Raw genomic sequence first — 21809 nt, 5'->3', positions numbered from 1 at the left:
AGTATGAATTTTTCAAATGGCAATAAAAATATGAGACTATAATGTTACTAAATTTTAGTTATTATGATTAGACAATCATAACAACCCAACTAGCCCAACTAGGCATTACTGAGTGTATACACACTCAGTAATGCCTAGTTGGGCCGTTGTGTGTGGTAAAATAATTAATACATATCAATGTACTTTTTGCAGATTCAATAATAAAATATATGTATAGGTATACCATACCAAGTACTTTGGTGAATCAAAAATTCAATACTGTACTAATAAATAAAGGATTCTAAAAATACTGGCCTTGAGAAAGACATACTAAAAAAACTACAAAAAATATGTAAACAACTTCAAAAAAGTCATTATACCCAAAACTTACTTAAATCAGTGTTCATCTCTGGCGAACCTATTCACACATTCTATTAAATAAACAACACAATAAGACAGCTGCCAACTAAAAACTACACTAATCTACTAGCTTATAACTAACTACTGTTTCTACTTTATTGAGTCCGGTTGAAAATGCTTTGAACTGAACATTCTGTGCATTCTGAATTGCCACGGGCTCTGCCTCCGCCCATTTCTCAGGAACGTCACAGTCTGTCTTGGCATGCACTAGGACATCAAATGAACATCTACAGTCTAAGAAAGGTAAGTATGAAATAGTGGCTGCTACTTGCAACATAACATCTCTAATTTCTTGCTGTATCTTTTTTAGATCTTTACTGCTTACAGTTTCATTTTTTTCCTTAGACAGAGCCGCATCACCATCTTCATACTGCACATTGAAGTCCCAGCATTCAAGCACCTCTTTATTAGCTACATTTAGTATTACAAGTGATAGTTTGCTGACCTTTTTCTTGATTATCCACTCTGGAAATTTAGAAAATAAAATTGGGTTAGTTATTATAAATACACAGTTATAATAAAAGCTCATTAACCTTTCATATAGGCCTAGACCCGACAGGGGTCCTTAATATAGTAAAATAAACAACAATAATAATAGAAAACTTTTATTATGCAAACTATTTAAGGAAAAATAAAAGGCTTAAATAAAATAAATAAATAATAACCTTTCATATTCCTGAACATGGATCAATGCTGTAGGTGTTGCATTCTAATTAAAACATTCAGTGCCAGCGCTTGCTATGCGCTACAAGCGTAGCCGATAACATGGAAAGCGCCGTATGTAGCGAAAAGCGACTACGGATAGTGCACCTGCTTGGCGGGTTGCTGGCAGTGAATACGTTAATGATTTAGTTCATTTACCGTAATATGTAATTTTAAATTACTTACCTTCACTTTGAGTAAGAAGATTGCTTAGAAAATTCTTAATTTGTGCATCCTCTGACATGAGTAGAGTGATTCCATACTGCTGTTCGGCTTTAAACGTTTCCGGAGGATACAGTCCTCTTTGAAATAGAACAGAGTTGATAGCATACTCTGAAAGAACATAACTGTTATAAAACGAGCTTTTCATACGCATTAAACTAACGATAATGCCCTAAATAATCATAGTTAACTGTTACAAGTGTTACCTACACTGATGAAGTGATGAATACTGCACAAAGAAATGTAATCTATTGTATAATAGTACTTACTTAAATACTCGCAAATAATTTGCGCAGAACCCCGAAGTGTTATGCTGTTCTTCGTCTGCTGTTGTGACATTTTATTTGCAAAATTTATCAAGAAAGTCAAACAAAGAAAAATAACAAAATAATAACACAATACGAAAAGTTTAATTCATGAAAGACCGTTGGAGTACTTGGAGTTTTGAAGCCAAGCGAGACCTGTCAAATGCCTGTCAAGTTTTCACAAACTAGGTAAGGATAGATACACATTTGCGCAATTTGTATTAAAGTCAACGTTTTATTAGAATTTAAGAGAATTCAACATTAGAGCCTGTGCGAAAAGAGAAGAGTCGTGGAATGTATTGGGCCCCATACATTCCACGACTCTTCTCTTTCCGCACAGGCTCTAAAACAAAAATCATCTTTTCATAAAAAGCTGCCACGAACATCAAATTTAGAAAAATATGTACCTTTAGTGTGTCAAAGGACTGTGTCATTTTAAACAGAGAGAATCATACTATCTTTGTCTTACACTACCTTAGCACCTAAAAGAAAAGGATGAGTATAGTTTTTTGTTATTATTTAGTGACAATTTGGTTTGACCAAGTATATAATAATAAAGCCCTTGCTACACGGTCGCCGACAAGCCCCTCAGACCGCGTGACCTTGGTCTGGACGGACCGTGTAGACAGTTGTTTCCAACAAAATTTGACCAAAACTGACCAAGGTCAGACCAAGGTCAGACGGTTAGAAGGCTTGTCGGCGACCGTGTAGCAAGGGCTTCATATGTTCATAGCCTAACACAAACACATCATGTTTTATATCTGGCAACACACGCCAGTCAGTTCATCAGTCAAAGTTTTTTTTTTTTTTTTCGTTTTTTTTTTTTTTTAAGTTTTTTTTTTTTGTTTTTTTTTTGTTTTTTTTTTTTTTGGTTTTTTTTTTTTCGGAAGTTTTTTTTTTTTTTTTTCGGCGGGAACTCAAACAACGAACTTGAAAAATTTTCGCTCCAACTTTTAAAATTCTTAAATAATTGTGTAAATTAGTCAAATTTGTATATATTAGTGATAATTTTGTACATAGTTACTGCCAGTAGTTTTTAGCAATGACTGGTAACGAGGGGGGCGGGGATAACCCGCCCACCTCCCACAAGCGCTCCAAAGGCGGCGGCGATGGACTCCAGGACGATGGCGGCGGCGGTGAGCGGTCTGATGCATACTTACCGTATTTTAAACCGAACTATAAAAGACAATTTCCTGAAAACTCGACCACAACTAATTTTAAAGTGTTTGTGGAACACATTGACCCCAAGGAGAGACTAGGGAATAAAAGCCCTATTTATTTAAACCATATATTTACTAATGGCATTAAAGGTGTGACGGGAATACAGAGAGTAAATGCTAATAAAATCGCAGTATCTTTTAAACAGTACAACACGGCCAATAACTTTCTAAACAACTCTGCGTTTTTAGAACTAAATAAAATGAAGGCATACATAAGTGCAACGCAAATTGAGAAGACTGGCATTATAAGGTTTGTTCCAGCTAACATTTCAAACAAGGATCTATACGGTAAATTGAGCTCTATTTACGAAATTATAGCTGTACGACGCTTCACGAAGAAAGTAGGACAAGATCGTGTTCCACTGCAAACAGTCAGTATAACGTTCTTATCCAATGTATTACCGGACAATGTGCAATATGATCTATTTTCCTATAGAGTATTCGATTATATTCCGCCACTTCAACAATGTTTCAAATGTTTCAAGTTTAACCACTCTGCTCGAGTATGCAATGGCAAGCAAAGATGTTCTATATGTTCAGGTGAACACTTTTACAAAGAATGTAGTAATCCAAATGAGATCTCCTGCATTAATTGCAGTGGTCCTCATCTGGCTATATCAAAAGAATGTCCAATTAAGATTAAAAAAATATTAGAAAAGAAAAACAAAATTACTTATGCTAGCCTAGCACAAACTAAAATACCTGAAACTGAATATCCCTCCTTGCCATCGCCAAAACAACAAAACAAGCCATTGCAAAAACCTGCACAATTTGTAAATAGTAAACTTGTAAATAAAAATGTAAATACTGTGAATAAATATGTAAATAATCAACCTGCTCCACAGGTTGTAAATCAGGTCCAGCCTATGGATCTCAAAGCCCAGATCATCGGTGATAAAGATGTACTAATGGCCCTGGTACAGACACTGATAGAGCTGGGCAACAATCCTGATCCTGCGCCGATCACCACGGCATCCATAAAAGATAGGTTAATTAAAAATTTGTCCTCATAATGGATTTAAGTCCCTCCGGAGAATCTCAGTTAAGTATTGCGCAGTTTAATATTCAAAGTGCCAATAGTAAAAAGCCTTTATTAATTAAATTTCTGCAAGAAAAAAACATTGATGTATGTTTACTCAATGAAACTTGGTTTAAAGAACATCACAATTTTAGAATTCCTGGTTATAATCTTCACTACAGATTGTCTAAAAATCCTCACAATGGTGTAGCAATATTAATTAAACCATACTTGAAATATAATACTTTAAATACAACCTTTTATGAGGACATTCAAACTATAGCTGTTTCTATATCTACCGAACGCGGTAATTTAACTGTTTTATGCGTCTACTGTCCTCCATCTAATGGGCACATTAGGTTAAGGAGGCTGCGCAATATTATCAGAGACCTCCCTAAACCTATCTTTATTGGAGGAGATTTTAACGCTCACCATATTGCATTTGGTTGCTTATCAACAAAAGGTCGGGGTAAAGATCTATACGACGTTATTGATGAGTGTGAATTGTGTATCCTAAATGATGGTAGTTTTACTACAGTGAACCGCCCTATAACTAACCCTTCAGCTATTGACGTCAGCCTTACTAGTGATTCCTTGGCACCTCTGTGTGAATGGTCTGTACATGATGATTGTATGGGTAGTTACCATTACCCCGCCATAACCGTTATATCTTTGATTGCTATAAAGTATCAATTTAATGCTCCTGTTGAAAAATTTGTGTACAAAAGAACTGATTGGCGTAAGTATAATGAACTTTCTAAGTGCATGTTTGAGGATTTTTCAGTAAATGTTAATGATCCACTTGCCACTTATACTAAATTTTGCAATCGTCTTGATGCCCTTATGCATAAAAGTATCCCAAAGTTTACGAAATCTGCTCATTTTGCTAGCAGACCTCCTACACCTTGGTGGAATGAGATCTGTGAGCAGAATGTTATAGCATCCTATAATGCTTTGAAATTGTACAGAAGTGATCCAACCATAGAAAATTACATAAATTATAAAAAGTTAGATGCACTGAAAAAAAGAACTATTTCAGAACAAAAGAAAATTGGTTGGAATAACTTATGTCATTCTTTTAACAGAACTACCCCTATAAGCAAGATTTGGAATATGGTTAAAATGTTTAAAGGTGTCAAGACCAATATTAGATCATATAAGGACGAATTCATTTCTCCATTTTTAGATAAGTTATCAGATGACAGTAATTTAAAAGATTCTAGTACTCTACCTAGCTACTTTAACAGCAATAATAACAATAGCAATTCAAAGTTTTTAATGGAACCATTCACTTGGAACGAATTCATTACAAGTCTACGCTCCCGACGTAACACGAGTCCAGGTTTAGATAATTTTCCTTATATTGTAATCAAAGAGCTTCATGTATCTGCCCAGAAGTTGTTTCTTGATGTTCTTAATCTATTATGGCTTAATTTAATTATTCCTGAATCGTGGAAATCACAGTGTGTTATTCCAATACTTAAACCAGATAAATCTCCAGAACAGGCTAGTTCCTATCGTCCAATTTCCTTGTCGTCTTGCCTTGGTAAATTATTTGAAAACATGATCAAAGTCCGTTTAGATTGGTTTGTGGAGGCTAATGGTATCATTCCATATTTGCAGTACGGCTTTCGTCGAGGGCGAAGTTGCGCTGATAGTTTCATTTCACTCGTCTCCGACCTGAAAATGTCAAATAATTTAAAGTCACACACTGTTTGTGTTTTCCTTGATGTTCAAGGAGCGTTTGATAATGTTGACCCAGCTATCCTAGTCAATATTATGTCTGATGTTGGTATACCTGGCCGACTATGCCAGTGGATATATAATTTTTTAACCAATAGAACCTTATTTGTTAAATACAATAATATTTTACATGGGCCTCGAACAACTTCTAAAGGCACTATGCAAGGTGCCACACTTTCACCATTACTGTACAACTTGTACACTTGTGAAATTTGTAAATATGTAGATACTAGTAATGTAAATATTCTCCAATTCGCTGATGACATTGTTTTGTACAGTAGTAACCATAATTTGCAGATTGCCATAAATAACCTAAATAGAGCCTTAGATCAATTAGGTATGTATTATAGCAATAGACTAAATTTAAAGATAAATGCCACAAAAAGCAGCTTAATGATTTTTGGTGATGATGATCCAACTTGCAATATTATGTACAGTGGGGAGTCTATTGATAGAGTAAGATCCAAAAAATTCTTGGGTGTCATCATTGATCAAAAGCTGACTTTTGAAGAACATGTAAAATATATTTCTAAGAACAGTTTGAAAGGTATAAATATATTAAGATGTCTAGCTGGTGTCTCTTGGGGTGCTGATCCCAAGATTCTATCTGTTTTATATAAAGCTATAGTTAGGAGCCATTTTGATTATAGTGCTATGGCATATATAAATAGTCCACATGCAAAAAAATTGGATATTCTGCAGAACAGGGCTCTGAGAATTATATCTGGAGCAATGTGCTCAACTCCTATAAGGGCCATGGAAGTTGAGACACATATCATGCCACTTATCTTAAGACGCCTAATTCTTGCTGAAAGATATTGCCTCAAGTTATTATATTCTAATAACACAAACATTATTAACAAGATTTTACCTCACCGAGTTAATGTGTCTGGTCCTTTGGCAACTGGAGAGGGTCTCCTTCTTGGCAACTCTCCAATGTTGTTTCACATTTTTCTGGAAATTGAAAATAATTGTATTAAAATTAGAAAGCAGCATCCTTGGCCATGTTATTCCTCCTATTACAAAAGCATAATGCAACCAATTAAAATACTTGATTCTATTAATAGTAATGTAGATATGTTACAATTCCTCTCTGATAATAATTACTACACTATTTATACTGATGGTAGCAAAGGTCTGGATTATGTGCGTAGTGCAATTTATGATCCTCAATGTAAATTTACTCAGAGCTTTCTTCTGCAGAAAGTATGTACCATATTTACTGCAGAGGCATATGCAGTCTATCAGGCCCTTCTGCGAATTGGTAATGTAAATAATTGTAAATATTTTCTAATAATAAGTGATTCTTTAAGTTTGCTTCAAGGTTTGGAACATTTGAAAATTCATTTTAAAACTAATTTCATTTTATATGCTATTAAAGAATTGTTATTTAAGTATCATCTTAAAGGAGTAGATGTTTCATTTATGTGGGTTCCTTCTCACAAAGGAATCACAGGCAATGAAACAGCGGATAGTGTTGCCTTCAGGGGTATAAACGCCCTTGATGTTAGCGAGGCTATGTACATTCCTATGTCTGATTACTTGTCATGTATAAATATATCTGTAAACAATTTATGGGAACAAATGTGGAGCAAAGATCAAGACCAAGGAAAAGGAAGATGGTACGGAAGCATTCAGGAAAGTCTGCCTACCAAACCATGGTATAATAACCTGCAAAAAGCCAGTCGAGATTTTATCACTACTATAAACCGGTTGCGCTATGGACACAATACTGCACCCTCACACCTTGCCAGGCTAGGAATAATACAAAACAATATCTGTACTTTCTGTGAAGCTGAAGAAGGAACCGTTAACCACCTTTTATTTAAATGTCAAAAGTTCCTTATTGACAGATTAGTGCTTGCCAGTGAATTAAGTGAAGTGTGTAAAAATGATAGTGATTTTTCCTCCCGCCCGCCGCCGCTTAATAATCTACTAAAAGACATTCAAACGTACCAACCAATTTACAAATACATTAAAAACACAGTGTTAAAACTTTAATATATAGTGCAGTGTAATAAAAATAAAGACTTGGCTTAAAGGTCTCGTAACCAGGCCATAAAATCCAAAAAAAAAAAAAAATCATCAGTCAAATCAAATAACGCAAAAAAGACCCCAAATTAAAAAGAGCAAATTTATAATTCCTGTTTTAAGGTTAATATTTTTTCAATGTATAATATTCTTATACGAGTGTACTTATTGCTGTGTTAATATTATATGTGTCTATTTTTAGGAAAATAATGTACTCCGTTCACGCCTAACCTAAGGTCATCTTACGTAAGATTGGCTCAGTTACTTTAAAACTATGGGTAATCAAGTATCTGCTGATGCCGGTGTCAACCTAAAGGCTCCAGTAAACAACGCCAATCCGCCACCAGAATGTCCTATGCACAAAAAAGAAGAAAGCGCGCCCAAGGTTTCAGACTGCCCAGTGCAGCATGGGAATGCAACCAATGACATAAACCCGTATAACATGGTAAAACTAACTTTATTTATATTATGTGGTACTTAAATCTCAGACAAATACTTTTTTTATTGACAATTTTTATCATTCATCAATAGTCAATGATATTCATACTTTGTGATTTTGCATCAGATCTATATTAAAATTCTATTGATTTCAAATACAGATGCCACCAGCAAATCAGCAGCCAGCTCCCGACCAGCCTTTCTCCTTGCCTGTCCAACGCCAAGTGTCATCTATTCCGCGAGCCATGCCTGATGGTTCCACAGAGTTCTGGGTGTACCCGAGCCAGCAGATGTTCTGGAATGCTATGTTACGTAAGGGATGGCGTTGGAAGGATGAAGACATAAAGCCAAAGGACATGGAGGATATTATTAAAATTCATAATGCTAATAATGAACAGGTATATTCGGAACATTTTTTTTTTTAAGTTTTTCAAATAAATATTTTGCAATAACGTTTAGAGCCTGCATCTATTGAGCCATACCTATATTTTTGTTGAATCATAAAAGCTTAAAATACTATAGCTGGTCAAGCAAATCTTGTCAGTAAAAAAAGGCGCGAAATTCAAATTTTCTATGGGACGATATACCTTTGCGCCTACATTTTTCAAATTTGTCGCCTTTTTCTACTGACAAGATTTACTTGACCAGCTATATGTAAGATATTTCTTTCTGTTTATATAAAAAACATGCATATGTGATGGTAACAACCCTTGGTGTATGTATATTTGGTATGTTTTAGAATTAAAACAAATTATTAATTTTCAGGCTTGGCTAGAAGTGCTGAAATGGGAAGCGCTCCATGCTAAAGAGTGTGGTCATCCAAGGCTAAAGAGTTTTGGAGGAAAGGCCACTCAGTACAGTCCTCGTGCTCAAATTCGCTCATGGCTTGGGTGGGTACCAATTCATTTATTATTAATTAATTGTCTGGATGTTATTATATCGACAATGTCAGTGTCGAGAAATAGGACAAAAATACCAATTACTAAAATAATCTGTAAATTTCTGCCTAGAACAAGCTAAGCCATGTACTTGATCATTATAAAACAATTTGATGTAGGAATATTGACCAGAGCTATGATTTTTTTCGAATTTTAATTATCATAATTTTACAAATTTGGTAATTTATAGTATGTATTATTTATTATATTAGTATGGTACTTGTTCTTCACTCGTAACTTTTATATAACAAACAAATAATCGAAAAAAATCAAACAAAGGGTCACTCATCAAATTGTGTAAAAATGTTTTTATAACATTATTTCATATGCAGAGAGGAAAATAGGACTGTTTGTATGGAGAAGCTATTGTCTCGTTTTCTCCTCTAAGATGGTGAATGAGAATATTATGCAAATACAAAAATAAATAATTTTGCTTCTCAAATTACAGGTACGAACTGCCCTTTGACCGTCACGACTGGATTGTAGACCGGTGCGGCAAAGATGTCCGCTACGTCATCGACTATTACGACGGAGGAGAACTTGACAACAAATACCAGTTCGCCCTCCTTGATGTCAGGCCCGCTTTAGACTCCTTTGAAAATGCTTGGGACAGAATGAAAGTTATGTACATGAGATATCGTTATGAACTCATTGGTGAGAAAGACTCTTCAACAAAACTAACAAATTAGAAAGAGCCAAAACTTAAAGAGTATTACAACTAACTTTAATGTTTGTTATAAGGTCCTTAATTTTGATCAACTAAATTAAATTAAAACAATGATTAAGTACTGAAGTGTTCAATGGAATAACGAAATTTATTCAAAAATAAATTGGTAGAAATAGGTAGGCCTTTGTGCCGGATATGAGTTCTATCATGTTAAATTATGCTTTAAGCTCAGGGCGGACACGCCATACATCAAAAATGATTTGCGTTTATATGTGTGCGCGGCACGTCTGTACACGCGTCATTGAGTTTCTGACGGAATCCTGACATGTTCTCAGTAGAGCGACTTACGCACACATTCATGTCGCGGGCGAGGTAATCAGAATCGGGGCGGGGCGGTGCGTGTCCGTTCTGTATGATAATACTATTACTTATTCTGTGCTTTAAGTATGTCACTTTAATCATAACAAGTTAGGATTGCAAAAATAATTAGAATAAAATTAGAGTTGATTAAATTTGTGGAGTCTTTCCGTCGACAAGTGTTGTCACTGCTAAAGCTCTTTGTGATGAATTGTTTTCTTTATTTATTTAATTGTTAAATTTGATCTGTACTATTATATATTTTTTTAACCCTGATGCAATAAAATGAGAGTTGTAAAGCTACGAATTTGCTGATGCATTTAAGAGGGCATCGTCCTTCCAGTGGCGCCTAAATTGTGGCCACCATTTGCCGTTTAGTTAATAAAACAAAAAATAAGCAAAATAAAACTATGTGACCAAGACCAAAAGTTGGGGAATCGGTAGGCCAACAATATTAAAATACTGAATTATACAGATACATATTCATTGGTTTATTAGAAAACACAATTCCCCACTGGACGGACAATGCAGTCTTAAATAGCAAAATGTCATGTTGCAATACAATAAAAGTGTTCAATAAAAGTGACCAAAATTTCCAGAACAACTGCAACTGTCAAAAAAAGTATTACTTATTGATTATTTTAAACTTAACACTTTCGGTGCCGGGCGCCCCGTGTCCAGTACAAAAAGAACGTGTTCGTTGCAGTGAATGTGTTAAACATATATGAACTTGATTAACCTTGTGAAATTGAGCATCGAAATTATTTAATTCTTCTGATAAGAGTACAGTTCTGGTCACATTTATTGAATGACATTTCAATTAGACATGATATCATCAGATTACTGTTTTTTAGCAATAATTGGGAATTAAACCCTTTACCAGGCTGACAGTTCAAAAATTACAATTGAATGTCGTCTTACTGATCGAAAATAGAACTAATATTTGAAGTGCCGTATGTGGGAAATATAAATCGAGAGGTGGGTGGTCAAACCCGATAAGTCGAGTAAAAGGGTTTTTGAAATTAAAACCAGATTATGTGACATGCGTAGAATTCTTATTTGAATAATAAAATATTTTAATTTATCGGATTTTACCGCCCAGCCCTATATATCCCTTAACCTGGTAAAGGGTTAAAATAAAAAGTATGATTGTTCCCACCAACAAACTCCAAAGCAAGGCAAATTGAGCCAAATGATATGGGTACTTAAGATTCAAAGCTGCTTTAGCTGATAGCAGTAGAAATGTCCTTTATTTACTTATAACGCTTAAAGTTTTAGTGCATAAGTAACATAAGTTGTTAAACTTGTGAAATAAAATTCTGAAACACTAATTTTATTTATTTTCACTTGTTATTTTTCTCGTGGAATCACGCTACGTCACTTACGTCGCGTGGGACGGGGACAAATAGGAATACATACCAAAATTTTGCAATAGGTATATGTACTTGAAGTATTCTTTTGTCTATGATGAATAGGAGCTAGTCGGAATCATGGTCTAATAAAACATGGTCTTCTCTTCCCAGAGTGTCACTTGCCTACGTCACAATAACATTGCCACTTTATTTCAACATAACATGTTACATGGGTACATTATATCTATGGTTAATAAGTTAATTTATTTCTTTATAATTTAATAATTTTCATTTATATGTATTTTATCTTAAATTTTACAATAGCACGTCATTTTTAATTATTCGTTAGCAATATCTTCCGATTCACGAAAGAAATTTCAGACGTTCGGGTAATTCTGTTTACACTACTGGCAACACAGGATAGCGCTGTCACATTTGACAATCCGCCATTTTGTCCCTGACCAACCGTCCTTGTCGAACGCGTGTTAATTGTTATTTCCTTCTCGCTCAGTGTCAGCAGTCGCAGTGTTTTCCAAACTTTTCACGTCGTAAGCTTCGTAATTAATGTTTTGTTACGAAAATGGATGGCTGCTCTATTCGGAACTGTAAGAGTAGGAGTGAAAAGTGCAGTATAGATTTGTTTTATTTCTACATGAATAACTTAAAATTAATGCCGTTAAAAAAAATTTCACTGTTGGTTAAAATTCTCCCACATTTTAAAGTTTGAGAACCTGTAAACAGCATGATGACGTAGGCAAGTGCCAGTTAGGTCATTCGCGAATCTCGGAAGAGAGTACCAGGCGGAGTATATTATTATACCATGGTCGGAATCATCTTTAGATACACAGAGTGACCTTAGCCATTGGAAAAACCCTGAAATCCCACGTAGGTACATAGAACATAACTCTGCCAAAGGAGTGAGGTGTTATGTTCATTAAAAAAAACAGTCGATTATACATTAAGTTTAATTTTCCACATTGACAATTTGAGAACATAATCCTTTGCATTCATTCTTAAAAATCTCAACTTGTTGTTCAATGTATCCTTCAAAGTTATTATACGGGCAGGACGGAAGCACTTTAAACTTCGGTTTGCCTTTACTGCTGTGGTACACCGATCTGAGCGTAAGAATCGGCGGCTTGTCGGGGAACTTTGCACCTGAAAGTATGGAATTCATATTTGAAATTATTTACAATAAGGTTTTTAACACTTTACCAGGCTGACATTTCAAATCCGCAATCGATTGTCAGTCTTACTGATCGATAATAGAACACATGTTTGAAGTGCCGTATGTGGGAAATATATTTCCCTTAGCTTGGTCAAGGGATAAGAGTAAGTAAGTAAGTAAGTAATCATTTATTGTCAGATTGTGCATGTCAGTTTACAGATATTACAATATTATTAGATTGGTGAGTGTCACAATCAACCGGTTTACGGTATACAATTTCCTTATACCTAAAATACATACAGTACAATTCAAAATACACTAAAAAATTAAATAAATAGCAGCAATACAAAATTCAAATAAACTAAGAGTCAATTAAATATTATTATAATTTACATTTCTATTAAGGTCAGTATTCATTAGGTAGGTATCATTCACATGTCAAGCGTTCGATTTTGTTCTGTCTTGAGAAAAAAATCATTAATATTGTAAAAACATTCAGTTATCAGAAAGGTTCTTAACTTAGAGAAAAATTTGTTGCTTGGTAACTCTGTCCATGACATAGGGAGAGCAAGATATACATATATGTTTTGTCTGAATGTTACTCCGGACCAATCTCTTCCTACTATTCAGACATCATAAAAATTAACTATAGCCTAAGCCATAGAATTAGAATAGACAAGAACAACTGTCAATCTTCAAAAGTGCGACCAAAAATGAAATGCAAGTGTATGCGTAAATTGTCTATGTGAGATCAAAAATAGTGATGTCATGTTACAACAAATTAATAATCTGTCGGTGTTTGATTGCTTTATCGACTACTTTTTCAAATGTATTATTTTAAACGTTAAAATTCTACGACATTATGATGTATAAAATAAACTAGAGATGCCCCGAATAGTGGTTTTGGCCGAATAACGAATACCGAATATTCGGCATGACATGCGAACATTTTGAGTCACAATTATTATGAAACCTGATCGCTAACAAAGCTCAACGTTAGATGACCTTAGCTAAGATATATTTTTGTTGAAAAGCATTAATGAATAGAGTCAAACAAAACAGACTCATGATAAAAATGAAATGTTTTTAAATCAAGAAATGCTCAAAAAAGGGTCCTCGTATTTACCAACTTTCCAAGAACACATTATAAATATTCCTACATAGTTTTTGGTTATTTTTATTGTGCAATTTTTCTTTTTAAGTAGGTGCAACAGATATTCGGTATTCGGCCGAATAGTAGGCAACATTCGGCCTAATACCGAATATTCGGCAAAGTGGCCGAATACCGAATAGTTGCCGAATATTCGCGGCATCTCTAAAAATAACATCTGCCCTAGTAGCACGGTCGCATTTTTATCGTTTATCAGTTTTATCACCATGTCTGTCACGTTCTAACAAGTATGTAAATGCGAAAGTGACGGGCATAGTGATAGTCGATAAAAATGGAACCGTGCTGAGCCCGCTGCACTGCGTGCGCTATCAAAATCGTTACAGCCTTATCTTAGTCTAACTCTTACTGTGTTGGAAAGTGAAGTTTAAATTTACTGCTAAACATCTGCACCTTCAAAATGGTATAACAATCGTTATTATTTGAAGTCGGTTATAAAGGTTAATATCTTAATTATATCTTGTGAAGAAATGATTACATAGCTATTAATATACCGACAAGTTATCGATACTGTCATCTGAACATTTTGTCAAGCCCTAGTGTAAAGTAACAGTTTATGTTTTTACACAATATATTTTAAATTATTGAGTAATATGATAAAATATTAGCACACAAAGGAAGAAAAACTTATAATCAACTGTATAAACCGGCTTCTTACACTTTTTATGCTGTTAATTTGACAAAATATCGTTAAGAAAATTTCGCTCGGAATATCATTATTCCTCTGAAATGAGTATTTGCTAGGTTTATTTGGCCCCGTGACACTGAAATCCGGTACACTACAAGACACTATCTTCATTGTATTACTTTATCAAATAGTTTTCTTCCGAATTTGTGTATATTTTTCAAATTGAAAATTACGGTGATACGCTCTTGGCCGTCCGCGGCCGTCGTCAAACTCAAAAATGGTCACGTTTTCTCATTTGTAGTCTAACTCTTTCGCACTCATGCGATGTTCATATACGTGATGGCTTCCCTCTCGCACACTTCAGCTGTCTGTCAAGCGCGAGCGCGAAAATGACAAGTCTGTGGCCTAAGCAGTACTTATAGGTATAGCTCGTACCTACCAATGAATTCCTCGGAACGAACGCATACGAAATGTCATTAAAATTTGACAATTGAGTATCAGTCTCTTCGGTATCAGCTACTTTGCGGTATAAAGGTATTGACTTACAGTTACACCACACACCACTTGCCACTTGCTTGCCTATTCGTATAGGTACTCGTAGTACCCATATAAGTTAAAATCTAACATGGTCAACATTTCTCACCTATATCTATCTGTAACATCCAATGAAAGTCGTTCATTTCAAACAGGAATGCCGCGTTGTTTGCGTCGTGCTCCAACACCGCCCCTTCGTACCTCACAATGAGCTGGGCCAGTAATTCCCTCTTAAGCTTTTCATTATTCAAAAGCGCTTGAATCTAAAAATTAAAATAAACCTTGGTACATTAGCGTGTTTGCTGGCGAAAAATGCTTTGGTCCACCACGCATAACAATTGTATGTTACATAGAAAACTTTTAATTTTATACCTTATGCCTGTGTTACAAAGTACAAATTCCAACTACTTTTTTTAGCTATCGAGGAAATATTCTAAGAGACTTTAATTTAAATAATAGTATTTTATACAACCGTTGTTTAAGAGAGGTCAAAAAGGGCGAGTGGCGTGAGTAACAATTTGAGGCGAAGCCGAAAATTGTTAATAAAGACGCCACGAGAATTTTTTGACTCGGTTAAACAACGTTGCATACAATACTTTTTCTACGACCAAGCACTTACTTTGAAATAAAATTGTAAATTTAACAAATATTTTTCATTCAAAAATGGAAGGTACGGGCGGGAAAAGCGTGAACGAAATAAAAAAAACATGTCTATGGTTCACTCATCTGTCAGAGATGACAATTAAAATTAGGTTGGCAACAATGTATTTCATTCATACAATATTTTTTAAGTGGTGATTACACGAAGTATCGTACAAGTGCCAAAAAGATACTGCGTGTATGCACAAATACTTTTTTGGGGAATAGACTAAAGACTTGTCTTGACAACTATAAGATAGGGGTTTAAAGGTGGTGCACGACCCTTTAAATGACAAATAAAAGTACGGGAGTAGAAAAAATATATAACGGTTGTGTACAGTAAGCTTAATAAGGCTCGTGTTATGGGTACTTAGAAAACGATAGGCACTAGGCAGGGCACTACCTGTACTTACTTTATTATTTAACAGCTCTGTGACCATGGGGACATAATCCATTAAGACTCCAGACTGATGCATCCTGTAAATCAATTATGTAATTTTTTATAAACGACTGTATATTAATAGGCACTGGTAAGGAGAAAACAAAATGTATTCCGACAAATAATAAATAGACAAAAAGTATTAAAACCATAAACATAATAAAAAAGGTAAATTTATACAAAAAGGTTGTGCAATATTGCACAAATTTATGTAATATGTACATAGTTATAGGTACACATACTTAAGGGCTATTCATAAATTACGTCATTTCAAATTCATTCAAAGCATGATTTTAGGGGGGGGGGTCAAAAAATTTATGAATAGCCCCTTAGTAAGTATTTGTACATGAATGACATCTCTGAATAGGTATCACCCAATTTTTTTTAACTAAATATAAATTTCTTTATAATGATGATGACCTGACGAAAAAAATCTGAGATTTACCCAAATACCCAGACCCTGCCCCGCCCAGATGCTCTAGAGTCATTGGTAGCCCTAGCTTTAGGTTACCTTCCTGATGGAAAAACACAAATTTGTGGAAATCAAGTTACTTACGGTGGTAATGTTATGTTGCCGAGAGATTTTGTGAGCAGAGGTGACAAAATCAACTCCGCATTGGTCGAATTAGGATATCTCACAAGCAGCAGGGCTGTGTCAATACCAGGGTTTTGATCAACACTGTAAACAATAAAATACTGTAGGTATCTAAAACAAAAGTAGTGTCCTAAATCCATGTTATAAGTATCAAACATTTAACAAATTCAGCCGATAACATAGGAAAAACCGTATGTAGCGAAAGGCGCCTTTGAACACAGAAACCGCCCAGTGGGTCGCTGGCAGTGAATGTGTTAGATTAGAAATTTTAGCGATGTAGTTACTTGGTCAATGATCTTATGGACTGTTTCTAATATTATTGCTCCGTTAACACATTCACTGCCAAGAACCCACCTGGTGGGCACTCATGAACTTTGCTCAGATGCTGGGCGGGTTGTTTTATATGCAGATATAGACAACCGGTTTCTTGGTATTTGTCTGGCAGTGAATGTGGTACAAAAGTAAAAAAAAATACCATGTAAACTAGTTGGCAAAAAAACGTTAAAGACGTTTACATTGAATGTCATTAGAATGTAAAGGTATCCATACCTTTCATTGAATAACTCTGGCAATCGAGAAGTGTCGACATTCAGCCTTATCAGGAACTCGACAACATGGCTCCCGACCCACACTTCAATATCTGTTTCCGATGTAAGTGCATCCCCAAGTAAGGCACTATACTCAAAGTAAGCTCGCGAACTCTCATCTTCATTTAATTTTCTAATCTGGAATAGTATTATTTTTTTGTAATGAAATTTGAAAGGTATAATATATATCTCAAAATGGCTTATTTATCCTCGTAAAAAAGTTGGGTGAAAGTCTCTTAAATAAGCTAATATTTTAAACATACCTGATGAATCTTGTACAAATTCAGCAGCTCTGATATGACTCCACTTAAAGCCTTAGGATCATTCTCATTCCACTTAGCAAGGCTTGGGACTTTATCCTCCAAAAAGTCTTCATCGAGATTATTCAGAAATGACTCATCATCAAATCTAAAGTCCGGAGCAAACCATGGAGTTGAAGCATCAAAGATTACTTCCCATTTCAATTTCTTAGAACAGTATGGTAGAACTAATCGGAATTGACTTTCGGCTCCTTCCGCAGATCCTGATATTCTTTCGATATCAACCTTTGTTTTGCATAATCCTGTCAATATTAATATTTAGGATCAAAATGATTTACTTAGGTGAAAACAATTTGTACAAATAGCCACCTTTCATGTGTCTGGTGGTCAAAAATCGTGGGTTCAAACCTCGATTGTGCTGGATATGAGTAGAAATAGTTGTTGTTGAATAAAATGCAAAAATATGACTAATATTCGGCCAGGATCCTTATCAACTTATCATACACACACAAGAGGTTAATAACTTATTAGTCTACATAAGTACATACCCAATTTAAGGTCCTGATATATGTTTTGAATGTATGGGCGAAAAACTTGTGCAATATCGTTTATAACTCCACAGCTTTCTGTTCCCATCTTTGATTTGTTTACTTGTCGTAAATTTGAGCGGTTTGATAAAAGTTTAATTCAACTGTTAGAGATGGAATTTTCTGCATTCCTGGCTCTATTCAAATATTCACAAGATACAGTGATTTCTGTACACAGAAAATAGTTATTTTCTTTTGATTGCAAATTAGGCAAAGTCGGAATCGGAAAGAATGAAGTTAAAGAAACGTCAACATTGACAACTGACAAGACAAAATAAAAGTGCCTGTTCAAATACCAATGAATACCTATTTAAAGTGATAACACACTTTCGCACCGCACCGTGCCGCGACCTTATGGGTACGACTCACCAAGGTCGCGGTGCGGTGTAATAGTGTGTTAACACTATTATCATGGTCAGAAATTACCAAGGTCATTGGTTAGGAGCTCGGGAGCCTCGTTAGGCCTCATTCGTACGAGCGCTTTTTCAACGCGTGTTAAAAAAGCGCTTCAATCCGTCCGCACGCTAAATTCGATTTAATGACCAACGTTTAAAGTTTAAAGTCGAAAAAGTGCTACGCTCATCATGTGAATATATAGCTGATCAAACAAATCTTGTCAGTAAAAAAAAGGCGCGAAATTTAAATTTTCTATGGGACGATATCCCTTCGCACCTACATTTTTCAAATTCGCCGCCTTTTTCGACTGACAAGATCTGCTTGACCAAGTATGTACCTATAAATACACATGTATCCATTTGTGTCATCCAAACGCTTTTTATCCGCGCGTTGAAAAATCGCTCGTGTTTATGCGGCCTTACAGACCGTGTTGTAGGCATGTTTGTGATTGTATACGTTTTGGAACATTACTCGGTTTATATGCAAATGTCCAAATTGTAGTATGAACCATCCAGATCAGTTTTCATATTATTTTGTATGAAAAAAAAAAGAAATATTATTTGGGGCTTTACTCGTATCATTTATTTATATTGAAAAAATAATAACAACTAGAACAAAGAATTTTTATTAATAAGATGTACTCCAATCCACTGAGCCAGTTGTGCCTTCTTGATTCTTTGCTTCATATTGGACCCTGGTATATATTTTTAGTTCCCTCTCCTTATTGTGATCGTTGTCAAATGCAAGAAGTCTTTGGATCACATCATCTTTGATTGCCCCTCCTTTAGCCCCCTCCCCCCCTCCAGACTATGCGCGTGAATCGCGGCGCGACTTCGCAGAGCGAACATATCGCGACGTTGAATTATGACTCCACACTCGCACACTTCACGGTGAATTCGCAGTTTGGTTCGCGCCAAGATGGCGGAAAAGCATCAGCTGATCGAGTTTAACTGTCATTTATCTACGGCATCATACTTGCTGTGGCTATTTTTCCATTTTGTTTTGTTGTAAAACCGTAAATTATAGACGCTTTATATAATATAATTAATATTAATCTTGCAACTGATGAGCCAAAATAGTGAGTAATGTGGAGTCTTGCTAGTTCGCGCTTCGCGCCTCCTTTGACGCGGGCCGAAAAACCGACAAAAAATGGGGAACAATGCGCGAAGGCGTGAACAATCTGCGAAATCGACGCCACACTCGCGTTCGCGGCTTCGCACCGCGATTCGCGCACGAGTGTGGAGGGCCCTTTTGGCATTCAGCGCCTTATGCTGATGGATGAGCTGCTTAATATTTACGGAGCACCTAATTTAATCCCGTCTACAGTAACCATACAGTAACAGATTTGTTAAAGGAGACTACAACTTACAGCTGGTCAACCAAATCTTGTCAGTAAAAAAAGGCGCGAAATTCAAATGTTTCTATGGGACGATATCCCTTCGCGCCTACATTTTTCAAATTTGCCGCCTTTTTCTACTGTCAAGATCTGGTTGACCAAGTATATATGTCATTGTATAAATTTGTACATAATACTGTAAATATGTTGTAACTGCATAGTGTAGGTACCTATATATTATTATTTTTATTATTTTATTTGATACACTAGCAGCTCTTAGAGCTGATGCGTGTATATCGAAGCACTTGTATTTTATTTTATTTTGCACTTTTTAAAGTTCTAAAATGTGCATCCAGTCTATTTTTGAAAATGTTGACCGATGGTGCACTAACAACAGTCTCTGGTAGAGAGTTCCACACATTTACCACACGATTCGGTAAGAAGTGTTTTCTAGGATTACTAGCACACGGAGGTTTGACAAGTTTTTTGGAGTGTCCTCTTAACCTTACATTCTGGCTTGATGTGTATAGGTCGATAATATTAGGAACATTGTAGTGTCCAGACAAGATTTTGTATGTCTCGATAAGATCGCCTCGCTTCCTTCGGTCCTCCAATGTTGTAAGACCTAATTCCTGAAGCCGTTCTTCGTATGGCTTGTCTTTCAATGAAATAACCATTTTGGTTGCTCTTCGCTGAACTTTCTCCAGCAATGTGATGTCCTTTTTAAAGTAGGGGGACCATATCTGAAAAGCATACTCAAGTAAAGGACGAAGGTATGACTTATATATTCTAATAAATAGGTCCTTAGTAATTACATGGAATGCTTTGCGGATCATATACAGCACAGAATTTGCTCTCTTGGTGATTTTGGTTATATGCGTGTCCCATTTCAAATTATGTGAAATAGTGATACCCAGGTCTCTTTGACCAGCTACTGCTTGGAGGGGAACAGAGTCAATGTGGTAATTTAGTTTAGGGTTTGTTTTACCTATGTGGAGAACTGTGCACTTGTCAGCATTTAGTGATATAAGCCAGTCTTTGGTCCACTGAATTATGCGATCTAAATCACTTTGGATAATATTATGAGTTACTAGTGGATTACCCATAACTTTGGTATCATCAGCAAATATTGACAATTCCGACTGTACTACACTCTTTAAATCCGTTATAAATATGCCAAACAGGATTGGTCCAAGCACTGATCCCTGAGGAACACCACTATATACGTTGTGTGCATTCGATAGAGTTTTCCCTACTCTTACTTTAAATATCCTGTGGGTTAGAAAGTCCGATATCCATTCAAGGAGCTGACCACGAATTCCAAAGTGCTCCAATTTAGCAATAAGCCTTCGAATAGGTACACGATCGAATGCCTTTTCGTAGTCTAAGTATATTACGTCCGTAGGCTGACGATTGTCCCAGTCACGTGTCCACTTATCAAGACATACAAGAAGATTTGTCACTGTGGATCTTTTCGGTATAAATCCATGCTGCTCATTGATAATTACATTCTCCTTACTTATGAAATTTCGCAATTCAGTTACTATAATTTTTTCCATAGTTTTGCAGACTATACTTGTGAGGCTGATCGGACGATAGTTAGCAGCAACAAACTTATCGCCTTTTTTGTATATGGGAGTGACATGTGCTTCCTTCCAGTCTCGAGGTAGGGTTCCATTCTTGAGGGATAAATTCATTATAAAAGCCAGCTCATGGACAAGCACGCTACTGCACTTTTTAAGAAAAACAGAAGGTAGAGTATCCGGGCCCATCGAAGTGGAGTCGCTAAATGTTGCTAACGTTTTTGCCACGTTCTCAGAAGTGAAACATACTGATTCGATTGAATTTTCTACACGAGGCATCTGAACGTCCGGAATGTTCGTGTGTGCTGATTCACTAACAAAGGATTTCTCAAATTGATGGGCAAAAAGCTCGGCGACAACTTTCTGATCGTTCGTGATATCTCCCTTCTCGTCTCTCAGTGAAGGAGGTACGGATACCTCAGAGGATAGCTGCTTACGAATGTAACTATAAAACGATTTTGGACCACAGTTAACTACTCCTCTTTCAAATTCTGCTC

The 21809-nt window shown here is 35.7% G+C and overlaps 3 protein-coding genes across 3 annotated transcripts; 1 reads left to right on the top strand and 2 right to left on the bottom strand.

Annotated features, from left to right (window-relative positions):
* Positions 1-380: 380 nt before the first annotated feature.
* On the bottom strand, positions 381-1751 carry LOC134650531 (mitotic spindle assembly checkpoint protein MAD2A). The gene is made up of 3 exons (XM_063505487.1): positions 1593-1751; positions 1288-1434; positions 381-864 (listed from the first exon to the last, which is right to left on the bottom strand). Exons 1-3 carry the CDS (start codon positions 1660-1662, stop codon positions 458-460), a joined length of 624 nt encoding a protein of 207 aa, XP_063361557.1. The 5' UTR covers positions 1663-1751; the 3' UTR covers positions 381-457.
* A 6060-nt stretch (positions 1752-7811) lies between these two features.
* Positions 7812-9797, top strand: LOC134650029 (holocytochrome c-type synthase). The gene is made up of 4 exons (XM_063504850.1): positions 7812-8085; positions 8240-8476; positions 8844-8968; positions 9465-9797. The coding sequence occupies exons 1-4, from the start codon at positions 7915-7917 to the stop codon at positions 9703-9705; spliced, it is 774 nt and encodes a 257-aa protein (XP_063360920.1). The 5' UTR covers positions 7812-7914; the 3' UTR covers positions 9706-9797.
* Positions 9798-12343: 2546 nt separating this feature from the next.
* Positions 12344-18057, bottom strand: LOC134650233 (BRISC and BRCA1-A complex member 2-like). The gene is made up of 7 exons (XM_063505181.1): positions 17959-18057; positions 17414-17712; positions 17113-17288; positions 16525-16647; positions 15943-16006; positions 15000-15153; positions 12344-12550 (listed from the first exon to the last, which is right to left on the bottom strand). The coding sequence occupies exons 1-7, from the start codon at positions 18044-18046 to the stop codon at positions 12357-12359; spliced, it is 1098 nt and encodes a 365-aa protein (XP_063361251.1). The 5' UTR covers positions 18047-18057; the 3' UTR covers positions 12344-12356.
* Positions 18058-21809: the final 3752 nt, after the last annotated feature.

The sequence above is a fragment of the Cydia amplana genome, chromosome 8 (genome assembly GCF_948474715.1).
Source record: "Cydia amplana chromosome 8, ilCydAmpl1.1, whole genome shotgun sequence".
Lineage (NCBI taxonomy): Eukaryota > Metazoa > Arthropoda > Insecta > Lepidoptera > Tortricidae > Cydia > Cydia amplana.
This window is presented reverse-complemented; position numbering and strand designations above follow the sequence as displayed.

Excerpts from the sequence above, each read along its gene's own strand:
- LOC134650531 (XM_063505487.1), bottom strand. The coding sequence starts at position 1,662 with ATGTCACAACAGCAGACGAAGAACAGCATAACACTTCGGGGTTCTGCG. Across the intron at positions 1,435-1,592 it reads AATTATTTGCGAGTATTTAA|AGTATGCTATCAACTCTGTT; the intron begins GTAAGTACTATT and ends ATGTTCTTTCAG. Across the intron at positions 865-1,287 it reads TCTTCTTACTCAAAGTGAAG|AGTGGATAATCAAGAAAAAG; the intron begins GTAAGTAATTTA and ends CTAAATTTCCAG.
- LOC134650029 (XM_063504850.1), top strand. The coding sequence starts at position 7,915 with ATGGGTAATCAAGTATCTGCTGATGCCGGTGTCAACCTAAAGGCTCCA. Across the intron at positions 8,477-8,843 it reads ATAATGCTAATAATGAACAG|GCTTGGCTAGAAGTGCTGAA; the intron begins GTATATTCGGAA and ends ATTAATTTTCAG. Across the intron at positions 8,969-9,464 it reads CAAATTCGCTCATGGCTTGG|GTACGAACTGCCCTTTGACC; the intron begins GTGGGTACCAAT and ends CTCAAATTACAG.
- LOC134650233 (XM_063505181.1), bottom strand. The coding sequence starts at position 18,046 with ATGGGAACAGAAAGCTGTGGAGTTATAAACGATATTGCACAAGTTTTT. Across the intron at positions 17,289-17,413 it reads ATTTGTACAAGATTCATCAG|ATTAGAAAATTAAATGAAGA; the intron begins GTATGTTTAAAA and ends ATACTATTCCAG. Across the intron at positions 15,154-15,942 it reads CAGAGCTGTTAAATAATAAA|ATTCAAGCGCTTTTGAATAA; the intron begins GTAAGTACAGGT and ends TTTAATTTTTAG.